Source organism: Enhydra lutris, unplaced genomic scaffold (genome assembly GCF_002288905.1).
Source record: "Enhydra lutris kenyoni isolate GAN:26980312 unplaced genomic scaffold, ASM228890v2 scaffoldscaffold36, whole genome shotgun sequence".
NCBI classification, from domain to species: Eukaryota; Metazoa; Chordata; class Mammalia; order Carnivora; family Mustelidae; genus Enhydra; species Enhydra lutris.
In genome coordinates this window covers 211450-225396 of record NW_019154120.1, presented here as the reverse complement: position 1 = coordinate 225396, position 13947 = coordinate 211450, and the positions used below count along the sequence as shown (strand labels likewise).

The 13947-nt window shown below is 58.2% G+C and overlaps 1 protein-coding gene across 3 annotated transcripts in view; it reads left to right on the top strand.

Annotated features, from left to right (window-relative positions):
• LOC111154299 (ribosome binding factor A) overlaps positions 1-13947 on the top strand; it is a 35444-nt gene that overhangs the window by 9348 nt on the left and 12149 nt on the right. For 2 of the 3 annotated variants that reach the window (XM_022513804.1, XM_022513806.1), the window contains 6 exons: positions 1519-1561; positions 2344-2520; positions 3003-3115; positions 5226-5310; positions 9484-9557; positions 10622-11422. In XM_022513804.1, coding sequence (XP_022369512.1) covers positions 2344-2520; positions 3003-3115; positions 5226-5310; positions 9484-9557; positions 10622-10997 — 825 coding nt within the window. In that variant the 5' untranslated portion in view covers positions 1519-1561 and the 3' untranslated portion in view covers positions 10998-11422. Of the gene's footprint in view, positions 1-1518; positions 1562-2343; positions 2521-3002; positions 3116-5225; positions 5311-9483; positions 9558-10621; positions 11423-13947 lie in introns of those variants that run through there. The other variant, XM_022513805.1, reaches the window with a different exon arrangement.

Below are 13947 nucleotides of genomic sequence, written 5' to 3'. Positions count from 1 at the left end.
TCCCGCAGAGCCGGCTGTCAGGCCCTCTGGACCCGGCTTCGGTGCCCCGCGGCCCGGGGGGGTTGTGCGCGCGCCGCGTGGACGTTGTCCGCGCGCCCCGTGTGGGGTTGCAGGACTTCTCGTGCTCCTGCCACGGAGCCTGCTTCGGGCGGTCGCTGCGGGCCCAGGCGGCTGCCCGAGGTCGCGTCTGTCGGGCGCACCCGTGTCGAGCTCCCCAGCCCGTGGCTCCCTGTCTGCTCTAGGGGACGCCCCGCAGGCAGCCGCATGGGGAGGTGGGTCGTGCTCCGGCGTGTGTGCGGGTCTGCGACCGCGGAGCGGGTCTTGTCCTGCGGGTGCTTACGTGCGCGTGGATGTCGCGTGTCCAGCCAGTAACCCTGCTGCGCTCGGGTTGTCTTTGATCTCTAGGAGCTCTCTGTTTAGGGTCTCTATTCTGCCACACTCATCGTTTCGGGGTTTTGTGGTGGCTTTTAAGTTTAAAACCTTTTTTTTCCCTTAAGGTTTGTTAGAGATCCAGCGGGAGCGGTGGGGAGGGGCAGAGGCAGAAGCAGGCTCCCCGCTGAGCAGACAGCCGGAGGGGGCTCGACCCAGGACCAGGGGTCGTGAACTGAGCCCAAGGCAGACGCTTCACTGACGGAGCCACCCAGGCGCCCCTAAAAACTTTTTTTTACCAGTTCCTCTCCCAGCCCTGCAGTCAGCAGTTCTCTGAGAAGCTCTGTTATTGCTGGACGTCATCAGAAATGATCATCTGGGGGCGCCTGCCTGGCTCAGTGGGTTGAGCCTCTGCTTTCGGCTCAGGTCATGATCTCAGGGTCCTGGGATCGAGCCCCGCATCGGGCTCTCTGCTCAGTGGGGAGCCTGCTTCCTTCTCCCTCTCTGCCTGCCTCCCTGCCTATTTGCGATCTGTCAAATAAATAAATAAAATCTTAAATAAAAAAAAAATGATAACCTGAGAGCTGGGGTGTCTGTCCCTTAGGCCTTGTCAGCTGACAAAGCAGAAAATGCATTTTTGTTAACTCTGCACATACTCTCGCCTGCAAAGGTCTCTGTATGTGTCAGATACTCAGGAACACTGGAGTCCACACTGATGTCCAGCCCCAGTCCACGCCCCAGGGCTCGTGCAGCTAGCTTTCCTTGCTTATCTGTAATCTGTCAGCGAAGCAGTGACCACTCCCCCATCACCACCCGCTGTCCTCGTCCAGCCCAGCCAGTGTGGGGCCACACACCCCGCGTATGGGGCTCGCCTGCGGTTTCGCAGGTGTTCTGAGGTGCTCTCTCCGCCTTCGGGATTGGAGGTAGACCTTGAGTAAACATTAGAAGATTGAACTAAAATTGTCTCTAAAATCATCTCCCCCACGGTCCCTGTTGTTGATTAGAATTCGGAATTTCTTAGTTCTCCGGTAACATCCATTTTTGTGCCCAAGTTTAGCCCTTTAGGAAGGATGGTGGTATCGTACTGTTGAGTTGACACGTATTTTCCTTAATTTGCCACCAGTGTCGTCATTCTATTTCTCCCCATAGAAAGAAGTTTTGGTACGAAGGTCCTTCCTTGGGCTCTCACTTGGTAAGTGCTGGGTGGCTTCGAGGAGCTGCTTCAGGCTCTGGTGGGTGTAGGCTTCCAGAAGTGGGCAGAGCCCCAGCCTGGCAGTCCTTCCATTTCCACATCTGAGGATTCCAGGTCTGTAGGGGCGGGACTAGAGACACTGCCAGTGTGAATTTTTACTTCTTAGAAGAGTTTATTTATTTGAGAGAGGGGGAGAGAGTGTGAGTGAGCAGGGGCAGGGGCAGAGAGAGAGACAGGGAGAGAATCCCAGACAGACTCCCCGCTACGCATCAAGCCCAACTCAGGTCTCCATGTCACAACCCTGAAGTCATGACCAGAACCAAAACCAAGAGTCGGACGCTCAGCCAAGTCACCAGGTGCCTTTTAAAGAAAATTATTCTGCAGTATTCTGGAATGTCGTCTGTGTTATCAAATAGTAACATGGAAACGTCCGCTTGGTGTTAGCATCCGTGCGTGCGGATAGACTATGGGAGTTTGTGTACTAAGTGGCTTTTGTTAGAAAAAGTGCATTATATGTTAACCCTGAATTGTTTAAGAAGGAGAATGTCATACTATGTAAGATTTTTTAGGTGCAGATACACGTACTGACAGTACTTTTAACTTGGGGGGACGCTAGGTAACGTCTAGGAGCCAGGTCTGTAGACTGCATCGTAATGAGCTGAGACGGCTGAGAGTAACGCTGGCTTCTCGTTGATGCAAGTGTGCAGTCCTCCCCAGCCCCCTTCTTGTCAGAGCAAGTTTCGTGTGCAGTCGTGACGCTGCCCTTTCTCTTCTGCGTGGAGATGTACAAGCCGTCCCGGCTGGAGTTCCTAACGAAGAGCACCTCGAAGAAGACCAGGAGGGACGAGCACGTGCGCCTGCGGGCTCTGAACGGCCTTCTCTACAAAGCACTCACGGATCTGCTGTGCACCCCGCAAGTGAGCCAGGAGATCTGTGACCTGAACGTGCAGCTGTCCAAGGTACACTTGGCCAGAGCGCGGGGACCGGGCGAAGCCGCAGCCTGGTGCCTGGGGAGGAGGCCCCACGTCGGTCCTGAGGTCTTCGAGCTCAGGAGCCGCATTAAGTGTCACCACTTAACGTAGTGTAGACAGGGTGCGCGTGTCCGGGTGTGGGTTGCGGGCACCCACAGTGTTGTTGGGTGCGTGGGGTGGCTGCTTCCGTGCCTGCCTTCTTGCGCTCGGAGTTTAGCCAGAGGGACCCACGGAGGCAGAGAAGCCGCAGGTCAGGCGTCTCTGATGTGCGCTGTGGGAGCGGGTCGGGGACACCGAGGATTTGTACTCGGGCAGCAGGAGCCGGTGGCCTGCGGCGAGGGACGGGCTGGAGCACCTGCAAGGGGGGAGGAGGGTGGCGGGTGCCTGAAGCTGTTCTGCTCCTGCGTGCCGGGTGCGGGCAAGCGCGGCAGCTGGAGGTGACCGGCGGCTGCGGTGGGGGGGGGGCTCAGGTGTCTCTGACTGCAGACTTCTCTGCCTGCCGCGTGTACTGGAGGACCGAGGTTTCCGCCGAGCGGAACACAAGCACGGAGGCCGTCCTGCAGAGGAGCGCCACCCACGTGAGGTGAGACGCCCTGTCCTCAGCCCGCTGGCTTCTGCTTGTCTCTCCAGTCTCCCCGTGGTGCCCGAGTCTTTTCGCTTTTGAGCAAACTCTGGGAAGCGTTATCTTGAATTTCCAAGTGTAATTTACATTTTCACGTGGGACATAACCTAGGACGGTGGTTCTCAAGGTGTGGGCCCAGACGCTAGGGGCGCCCGGCCGCCGATGTCCCCCTGGTCCTTGTAGCTTCCTGCCACCTGCTCGCAGGGAGAAGCAGCGCAGTTTTTCGCAAGGACATCCTTGGAGAATAAGCAGAAGTGACTGAATTCATTCCGTCCTGACCCTTGGGCACGTGTCATCTCAGTGTCCTGTGTCACGGAGAGTGAGCACCAGCTAGCCTTTGCTGGCATGGCACAGTCACCTCGGGAAAAGGCGCAGTTGCCGCGAGCTGAAGCAGACGCTCGTTCGCTGGAGGGAACAAGTGAGCTCGCTGCGCGGTTTCAGATGTGGGCAGTTGGCGGACGTTTCCTCTAAAATGAGCAAAGTGAAACTGTCACTTCAGGGAAAACAATGGACTGTTTTGTCTCCAGTGATAAAATTCAAGTCCCCTCCCCCTTTTTTTTAAGAGTTACTTATTTGAGGGATGCCTGGGAGGCTCAGTTGGTTGAGCCGCTGCGGCTCAGGTCATGATCCCAGGGTCCCGGGATCGAGTCCCGCGTCGGGCTCCTTGCTCGGCAGGGAGCCTGCTCCTCTCTCTGCCTCTGCTGCCGCTCTGTCTGCTTGTGTGTGCTCTCTCTCTCTGACAAATAAATAAATAAAATCTTTTTAAAAAATCCATGTGAACACTTAGTAAGCTTGTTATTGAAACGAACTAATGTATATTTTTCAAATTCTGAGTTTTTTGTTTGTTTCTATTTATTTGTTGGCGAGAGTGAGCGAGCACACACAAGCAGGCAGAGAGGCAGGCAGAAGCAGAGAGAGAGAAGCAGGCTCCCTGCCGAGCAGGGAGCCTGATGTGGGGCTCGATCCCAGGACCCTGAGCCGAAGGCAGCGGCTTAACCCACTGAGCCACCCAGGCATCCCTCAAATTCTGAGTTTCAGTTTATAGTGTGCTAGACGTGGACAGATACAACGCACGTTGACAGAAACTCCTTGCTGTCCTTGGTGATCTTTAACGGTATGAAGAAGTCTTGAGACCAAAGGTCTGGAGAACTGCGGAGCTGGGCGGTAGTAAAGGGTTACTCTGTTTCCTCCTCAGTTTGAGGAAATGCACAAACCTAACCAACCAGCACTCTCAGAACTGCTGCTCTTCCCCCTGCTTCCCTCCTTTCTCTGCCCCTCTCACCTCTCCCTTGTCCATCGTACTCCGTTTGTCAGAGAAGGGGATGAGTCCTGTGTGGAACCAGTGTTCTTTTACATACTGTCTGCTTCAGTTCTCCTGACGTCTGTCTCAGGAGGCCCGAGGAGTCTCTTACATCAAAGAGCGCTCATTTGATTTTTTTCTTTGTTAACAGTAACGGGAGAAAGATTTCCAACAAGTGTTGGCGAAAACAGTATTATTTTCTGATTAGTTTTAGGTCGTCAGAAAACCCAGCTGAACAGACCATCCCTTTTCCCGGCTCTTGTGCTGAGCTGAGGTTTAGACTCAAGGCTTGGCTATAATTGCGTCCCAGGACCTGTTGTCACTGCAGAGAGGCTGTCCCAGCAGTGTCCTCACCGGGTGCTAATTCTGCTTCGCGGCCATGCACGCGGGGCTGTGCGTCCCCCTCGGAGCCTGAGGTCCTTGGCGCACTTCTTGGCCTTGTTGCCAGGGAATGTCCACCGAGCGGAGGAATGAGGCCTGGGCCAGCTGTTCGCGCCCAGACCACACAGCCCATGGCCACTGCGATGCCCAGGAGGCATCCAGGCCGCCATCGGGTGCTCGTAAGGCTCTCAGGAGTTGCGTTTGGGCAGGGAAGCAGTTATGATGTGTTCCGTATTCCTGGTGTGGTGTGGCAGTGGGCGAAGGAAGACCGTCTTGTGCTGACGTCTTCGGGTTTGAATAACGTGATAGCAGATCCCTTGTTTCATTCCACGGGATGAACGTGTATTTTCTTGTCTGCTAAACTACGCCATTTGCACCGTCTCTCTCCAGGCACCTGTTGATGTCCCAGCAGACCCTGAGGAACGTGCCGCCAGTTGTGTTCATTCGGGACAAAGGAAACGCGGCTCTGGCAGAGGTATGGCTCTGAGAAACTCCCTGCGAGTCACAGGCTGACCCGACGAGTCAGATGATGTGGTTCATCTTCAAATGCTGGAACGATCAGTGGTGTAGTTACAAGGGGTGATGAGTCTCCAAGAGTCTAAGTGGAAAGTGAGGCTCCCAGGCTCCTGTCCCAGCCGGACTCCGCAGCGGTAACCACTCCTCCTGGTCTTTAATGTTTACCACTAAATCTCTAGCTAGGAAGCCAAGTGTCAGCTTCTTGACTTACAAACTGCCTTTCTTTCCGGATCTGAGCTATGTTACTTACACTGAATTTACATTCTGTTAACTGTAAGTTAATTACGAAGGTTACAGGCTGTAAGGTTACATGTGCTTTCTTTCTGGGTGGTAGTTACTGGGTAGTTACTAAGGCGTGTTATACTTTTAAAAAATTTACGAAAACCCCAGTCAGTAGCAGTCATGATGGTATGGCCAGGTAGCGGTTACTCACCACAGGACTAAACAGTGTCTTTTTCTTTGTTTTTACTTTTTTATTTAGTTCAAAGATTTATTTGAGAGAAAGGGCAGGTGCATGTGAGCTGGGGTGGGGAGGGACAGGGGTGAGGGAGAGAGACAATCCTAAGCAGGCTGCCCGCTGAACGCGGAGCCTGACACGGGGCTCAGTCCCATGACCCCAAGATGACGACCTGAGCCGAAACGGAGGGTCAGGTGCGCAGGTGCCCCAGGACCAGGTGGTATTTAGATCCACAGAGGAAAACAAATCTAACTGGATGTTTTCATTTTTTGTTATTCGTTATTTAACCAATACTGAAGGTACTGTACAAGTTAAGACCTTGACAGAGGCATGGTTTTGCTCACGAGAAGAGTGATGTGGCCAGCGCCAGCTTCAGAGAGCCGGGCAGGATCCAGGTTGTGGGGTGCGCTGGGTCCATACGTGCACGGGACTCACCCAGGCACGGTTGGTGGAGCTGGCAAAAGGCGGTACCTCTCAGCGACGAGGAGAGTTCTCTCCCTCATGGCTGGTCCCTCTCTGGGGGGGTAGGGCCTGTCTGGCTCTGTGGGCCCCTTTGTAGAAAAAGTCGTTGGAAGGAGGGAGGTGCAGGGAGTGCTCAGAGCACCCCAGAGCCGTTCTGTCCCTAGAGAGTGTGCTGTGGGCTGTTTGCCACCTGGGCCTGCCCAGCGCCTGTCCTCCCGTGTCCTCGCTGTGCTGGGGTCAGAGAAGGTTAGGCGGGCTTCTGCTCGTCTTGTCCTCAGGTGTCTGTGTTCTGTAGTCAGAAGCAGAGGCTGGACCAGGGGCGTGGGGGGCCTCCGACTGGGGCAGGCGGTTCACTGAGGGCACAGTCATGATCGGCTCCTGCATAAGGCAGGGCAGCGTGTTTTGAAATTGGGGTTAAAGTCAGCCCGTAGTAAAGAAGTTTGGATAGACACGCGCCATTGGAATGGGGGTATCGGATGAAACTTGGAGTTCTGTGCCCGTCCGCTTACTTCTGTCTCGTGTTGGTTGCACATGTTGAAAAGTTGCCGGTGGTTGTAGGCGCGGGGGGCTGGCCGTGGTTGCGGCAGCTTACTCTGCCACCTTGGAACACTCGGGAGAAGAGCAGGAATGAGCTCTGCCCCAAGTGCCCTCAGCGGTGCCGGTGTCGGTGCCGGTGTCGGTGCTGGTAAGCACACGAAGCGGTGCCCAGCGGCACAGAAAACCTCACAGATGCTGGGCTCGCCCTTCCCCCAGGGGGTTTCCACTAGTGAGCAGACAGAGCAGGCCAGAGAGACGCCGCGGGACCCTCTCCGTGCTGTGGGCCGAGCCGCTAGCAGCGGGAGCCGAGGGCACGCTCAGGCTGCCACTTAAACTGATTGTGTGCCCCAGAGACGCACCCAGGGTGCCGGCGGCCAGGGTCCCTGAGTCAGAGCCCCGGGTATGCGTCAGGCTCCCTGGTACAGGTTAGATCCCCGGGTACGCGTCGGAACCCCTGGGTATGGGTCAGATCCCCGGGCACAGGTGGGTGGGCGGACGAGCTCCCCTCACCGCGCAGGTGATGCAGAGCCAGAGAAGAGGCCACGTTCCCTGCAGTTCTGTTTCCGGGATGTTGAGCCAAGTGTGGCTCCTCTCTGGTGACGGGAGTCAAACTGGTGGCCGCGTCTGGGGAAGGGAGTGAGTGGAAGGGACGTGAAGAGGCTCCTGGGGTTTGTCTCTGGAACGCTGGGGACGCTCGGGGGTGCAGTCCACTGGTGAAGCGTCACTGGGCTCTGCACGAAACGACTGGTGTCCTTCCTCGTGTCTTCCATTCCAATCAGGGTTTTCAAAAGGTTCTTAGGGCGCCTGGGTGGCTCAGTGGGTTAAGCCTCTGCCTTCGGCTCAGGTCGTGATCTCAGGGTCCTGGGATCAAGCCCCACATCAGGCTCTCTGCTCAGCTCTCTGCTTCCCCTCCTCTCTCTCTGCCTGCCTCTCTGACTACTCGCGATCTCTGTTTGTCAAATAAAAAATCTTAAAAAAGAAAAAAGGTTGATCTTAGCATGATTTTAAAGGGAAGAACGTAAAATCTTGAAACGCGTAAACTCCCGATAGTGGCTTTGTGATTTATTACACGTTTGCTTGTGTTCCGGCTTGAGAAGCAGGCGTCAGGAGAGCCCACGCGGGCTGCCAGCTCCTGTTCAGTCGCGCCTGAGCCTTCCCTGGAGAGGGCGTACCAGCAGCCCATGTCCTGTCTCAGAGGTCGGCACGGAGCCTCCCGTCCCCGCAGCCTGAGGGGACACGTCGGGATTTGGTTGCTTTCACATGGAGTGCTGGGTAAAGGCTTCAAAGAGAAGCTTTAGTGACGCCTGATTTCCAGGCCATGTGCAGGGATGGCGGCAGGGATGGCGGCCGCGTGCCTTTGTGCCCTGCCCCGCCCCTGCCCCCACACCCCTGCCCGCGGGGCCCCCCAGCCAGCGGCTGTCAGGTGGTTTCTCCTGTTCAGATTCCTGGAGCTTTGCAGACAGAGGCAGACATTGGGCTTTATTGCTGTTTCTGAGAGTCGCGTCGTTCACGTGTAAGTGGTTCCCTCCTGCTAAGTGACCCGTTCACTTTTCGTGGACCTTGGTCTCGTCTGGTCTTTGGCAATGGTGAGTAAAGGTGTTGGGAACCGTGTGTACACAGCATTCATCGTTGCGTGTTTAGGTCAGTGTGTAGAAGCGGCGGGCGTGTCTGACTTTCCGGAGCTGTGGGTTGGACGGAACTGTCTGGGCCACCGCGAGCTCCCGCTGGACATCAGGAGTCTTGCTGCGTTTGTGGTGGCCCCTCTGGCGTCCACACGTGCGTGTGTGTGACGACTCGGACTGGGGAGTATCTTGCCATGCGCCTGGCGGCTGTTCTTTGTTTTGTGAAGTCTGTTCCAGGCCTTGGCCCGATCTTGAAGGTACGCCGTGTGGAGTTGTGCAGAATGCCCGTGTGTCCAGCACAGGTCCCTTGGCAGGTGCGAGCAGTAGCCCAGGAGATGTCAGTTAGTGCTCGTTTTGTGGCTTTGTTGGACCTGTGTTTGGTCTTTTCTGTGGACTGACATTTTCTCCTGGTTCTGCTTTTTCACATTTGTGGTTTTTATTGGTCCTCAGTTTGTGATGGCGCTTTGTGCTGCTGTGGAATGGCGGGCCCTGGTCCCGGACCCCGGCTCTCCTGGGCGTGCCGCGCCGCAGGCTGGGGTCTCGGGCGCATGTCCTGGGCATGCAGGGTGGCAGGTGAGGGGGTGAGCTGCCCTCTGTGTCCAGGGAGCCGGGCTCTGTGCGCTGCCCCCACTGAGGAGAGCTTTCATTTCCTCTGAGTCCCCTCGGCCACCGTGGATCTGGGAGTCACGTGACTGTGACTTTGTCGCTGGGCTGGGAGGCTTGCTTTCCGCAAACACAGATTCCGTGGCAAAATCGAACTATTCTGCGCTTCCTTAGGAATTAGGCATTTGAGCGCACTAACGCTTACCTGACTTTTTCACAAGTCCGACGATCGCAGGCTTTAAGTGCCGTTTGAAGAAGGCACCTGTTGGTCATCAGAGAACACGTGACTGTACGTGGCCGATGTTTGAAAGCACCATTGCCGGGAGGTGTCGGCCGAGGCCCGGGTCCGAGTCGGCACGGCGCGGCTGCACACGGCCCACCAGAGCCGGGCTCTGATGCCCGGGGCGGGGCGGTGTGGCTCACCGGCTCACCCTCTGTCCGTCCTCCTCAGGTTGAGCAGTTGCTGGCTGTGGCCGATCTGGGACCCCGGGATGAGAAAGAAGACTCTGTACAAGAGGACATCGGGTACGTGGGGACGTGACTTTGGTTCTTCGGATAGATATCCGGGTGTGGGGCTGCTGGTTGCTGTGGCAGGTGCGTTATGCCCTCCGACCCTGCCCGGGCCCCCAGCCTGTCAGAGGCCTGTGGCCGTTCCCAGTAGCAGCAGCTGCTGGCACCTCAGCATGGTGGCTGGGAAGGCCTTTGTGGTTGCCGCAGCGACTCATCAAGGGAGGGCAGCTGTCCCTCCCTCAGCCTCTCTGTCCACTCAGCACGGTTTTCTTGGGTGCGCTATGTCCTGTCCTAGCACCCAGGGTCCGGGAACAGAACACGTAGTGGGCTCTTCGGAGCTCGCATTCTGCTGAGCGAGGCCTCCAGGGAGCCACAGACGGTCGTGGGTCTGGAAGGTCTGGTTGGCGGATCGGTGGGCGGGTGGGTGGGGGCAATGTTGGTTTTCAGTCAGGCCCTCACGGTCTGAGAAGAGACGTGACTGACGATCGAGTTGGGGGCCGTCGCAGGCGAGCGAAGAGCTCCAGCCGGCGCTCAGCCTCTGCTCCTTAACACCGGGTGCCTCCGCGTCTGGGGCCCTGTCAGGACCTCGGGTGGCGCTCCCAGTCTCCAGCCTCAGGAGCATGGAGCAGAAGTGAAGGCCCCAAGCCATGGGGAGCCCAGCCCGTGGGGGTGAGACCTTCTAGAGCTGATCAGGAAAGGGGTGAGAGGCATGACTTGGCCAAATTTGGGTTTTGAGAGGGTCATACCAGGTCAGATATTTTCCTTTAGTTTCTCGGGGAGGCGGCATGGTAGATCTAAAAGGGCCGCAGCGGTAATTCTGTGAAACTGGCCCAGCACACTCGCCGGGGTTAACTGGGGGAGGAGATGGAAGACCCATCTCACGGAAGGGCTGCGTGGACGGTGCGGGCCTGCCCACCTGCGGGCTCCGGCAGCACCAGCAGAGGGGCACTGGGCTGGGGAGCTTCCTCGGATGTGGGCAGCCCACTGGCAAGTGGAGGGGGACGGGCAGGAGCAGTGGCCCTAGGCCCTCGTGGTCCTGCTGCCTCTCCTGCTTCACCGGGTGCCTCTTCTCCCTCCAGCGGCCCCGGGGCCCGGGACGCTCCTGCTCCGCGAGGCACCCCGACCTCTGCCACATGCTCAAGTCTGTGTGGGGTCGATCATGAGGCACTCAACAAACAAATCATGGAGTACAAGAGGAAGCAAGGGCACAGGACCATGAGTCCCGAGGAGCCGAGGACGACGGCTGATCTGGCGGCGGAGATGAGAGAGGGGAAGGTGGCAGCCGCACCCTGTGCAGATGGGGACCTCTGTCCCGGGAATCACCTGCTGGGGGCGGCGGGCGGCAACCCCAGCCCTGACCTGGGGGGTCCCCGGGGTGCGGACAGCAGCCCCAAGCGGCAGGGCAGGCGGCGGCCAGGGGCAGAGAGCGGGAGGTGGGGAGGGGGTGGGTCCTGAGTGTCAGCTGTGCTGACGGAACCCAGGGCTCCTCAGGGGCTGTGCTGCCCCCAACACAGGTGCACTTGGACCTTGCATCGAGAAGGGCGGTGGCCGTGGGAAGCGTGGGACAGTCCGTCAGCACGCGGGCCGCCGTCAGTCCTCCCCACGAGTGCCCGCACGTGCACACCCTGCGCGGGTGTGCGAGGGACTCATGGGGACTCGAGGCTGTTGTGCAGCCCCCACACACGGGTTCGTGGTTGGGACGGCCAAGCATCGTCACCGTGTTTGCACGGGTGTCTGCTCGCGCCCCAAACACTGTCCTCACGGTCAGTCTGCTGAAGGATGGCCCCACGTCCAGTTTCCCCGGGGCAAGAGCTCCGTGGCATGCCCTGTCAGATGTGTGCTGTCGGAAGGACGTAGAATAAATCCTTACCGAGTCTGACCTTCTGAGTGTGGGGCTCCTCCCTTTCCCAGGTGTCCTCAGTGTCCGATGCTGATGGGGTGTCCCCGGAGCTCGCAGACTCGGAGTGCGACGGGGCAAGGGCGCTGGTGGCTTGGCTGCTTAGGGAGCACAACTTGCACTTCTGTGCCATCCCCCTAGCCGTGCGGTCCCCCAGCCATCCGGGCACACCGCCCGCGCACCATGTGCAGGCAGGTGGCCCCGGGAAGTGCTGGCTTTGCCCGCAGAGTGGCTCCGTGGAAGGGATACATCACAGGTCACAGGCAGGACCACCTCAGAAGCGCTGGGCATGGTGGTATAGGGGTGGGCTTTTCGTGAGCCCACCTGTCCCGCGGCACGTGTAGCGAGCATTTCACTCGGGAGTGCACTTGCTGACTTGGCTCCTGTTCTGACCTGAGAAGAAACGTGCAGAGGAAGGCTGCACCTGTCTGAGAATACGTGTGCTCGGCTCTAGTCAGGTGTGCTGGGCGACAGACCTCGAGACGGCTGCCTGGAGAGGAGAGTGGGCTGCGCACAGTGTTTCCTGGGGGTGGAGACGTGCCGCACCGCGCAGGGCTCCTCGGGGAAGCCCCAGGCCCGGTCAGGACGCAGAGAGAAGCCAGGGCTTCTGCAGGAGTGAGTGGGCTGGGGAGCGTAGCGTCAGCAGGCTCTGGGCTGTGGGGGTGGGTGCTGGGCCTGGGGGACGCGGGGCAGAGGAAGTGCTCTCTTGTGTGCAAGAACCAGGTAAAGGAGGTGGCTGGAGTGTGGGCTCCGTTGGTGGGTTCGCGCATACCAAGGTGACCTCTGGGGTCAGCTGTTCACTGTCCCTGGGAGTTCGCCCTGGGAGGGCGGGGGCAGCATCTCCCACCAACAAGGCCCCCAGGATGTTAAAACATCGCAAACACGGCGCATCAGAAACTAACCCAGGACCCTGCGGCACCCAGCAGCCTGCTTCCTGATGGCCGCTGTGCGTCCACGCTGCCCAAAGTGCCCGGGCCCCGGGGCCAGCGGGATCGTGAGGTCGTGAGTTGTGTGGCGCACACGTCAGGGTGGCATTGCTGCATCTCAGAACTGGGGACAGGGAGGGTAGGGGGCACAGGGCGCTGGCGTGGTCTTTCTCTTCCCTCTCATGCTCAGGCTCAGTTCTGTTGAAAAGTCACTGGTGGCTGGAAGGTGTGTTTTCAGACGTGGGAAGCCGAGCTCCACACTCTTCCTTGTCCCCTGTCAGTGCAGCATGTGCGCGGGGTCGGGGGCCGGGGCTGGAGCAGAGACAGAAGGAATAGAGCTTCCAGGCCAGGAGCAGCCCATGGCGGTGTCGAGCCCTCCACGACCTCCATCTCCTGTGGTGGTGTCCTCCATGGACTGGCCCTCCACAGACACATCCTCCAGGGACACGTCCTCCAGGGACAGACCCTAACCCTGCAGTGCCAGCACTTGTGTTCTTGAGGGCCAGGGAGCACGACAGCAGGGCCGCCTCTGCACTTCCTGTCAGGTGCAGTGCGCCACGTGGACCGGGTTTACGGGGTGGGCAGGGACTGGGACGTAGCTGGCATGCAGCCCTCTGCACGGTTGTTTCAAAACACTCACTTACTCGACAGAGCGTGAGTGCAAGAGCAGAGGCAGAGGGAGGAGCAGGCTTCCCGCTGAGTCGGGGCTTGACCCCAGGACCCCGGGATCATGACCTCAGCCGAAGGCAGACGCTGCACCCACTGAGCCCCCCAGGAGGCCCTCACCTCTGATGCTTTTAAGAGGACTTGGAGTTCCCGTTACTTGACGTGTGTTCACAGAGTTCGGGGTTGGTGTGTGTGTAGAGGTTTGGGGAGCGGGCGTGGCTGCCCGGCGCCCTCCCCAGCCCTTCCTCTGGCTGGTCTCGGCCGTTTCCTCTTCACAAGAAGCTGGTGGTCTGCACGGGGGCTCCGGGCCGCGGCCACAGCCCCACCCTCCCACCTGCTGCGGAGCGACTGGAGATCCTAGAAAGGACCGAGTAGCAGGAGAGCGCCTGAAAATGATGGACCGTTAAGCGACTGAAACACCTAATGGGGAGAAAAGGTGACAGGCTTCTGTGGGAGGGGGGCCTCGGGGACAGCTTTGTCCATCTCTGGAAGCGCCCTGATCTCCAGCAGGAGTTCCTCAGTCTCTGCCATCGTGGCCTTCTGGGTCCTATCAGGAGAATTGGAAATCTGCTTTTTTATGGCATCTTTTCTGTTCAGGAGTTTGTGATCCATGGGATTTTTCAAAAAATAAAAAGTATTTGTCAAAAAGCAAGTTCAGGGCACCGCAGCTAAACGGGTCACATCTGAGCTCTCGAGGGAATAGGGCTCTAGTTGCCCCGTGTGGTCCGGGGCCTCCTGGCACTGCACCAGCCTGTTGAGGCGTGGGGACTGGGTGCTGAGATCCCGTGTCCCAGGGTTCGCTCGTTTCTTTTTCTTTTTCTTTTTTAAGACTTTTTTTTATTAATTTGACAAAGAGAGGTCACGAGTAGGCAGAGAAGCAGGCGGAAGGGGGGGGGAGGAGGAAGCAGGCTCCCCG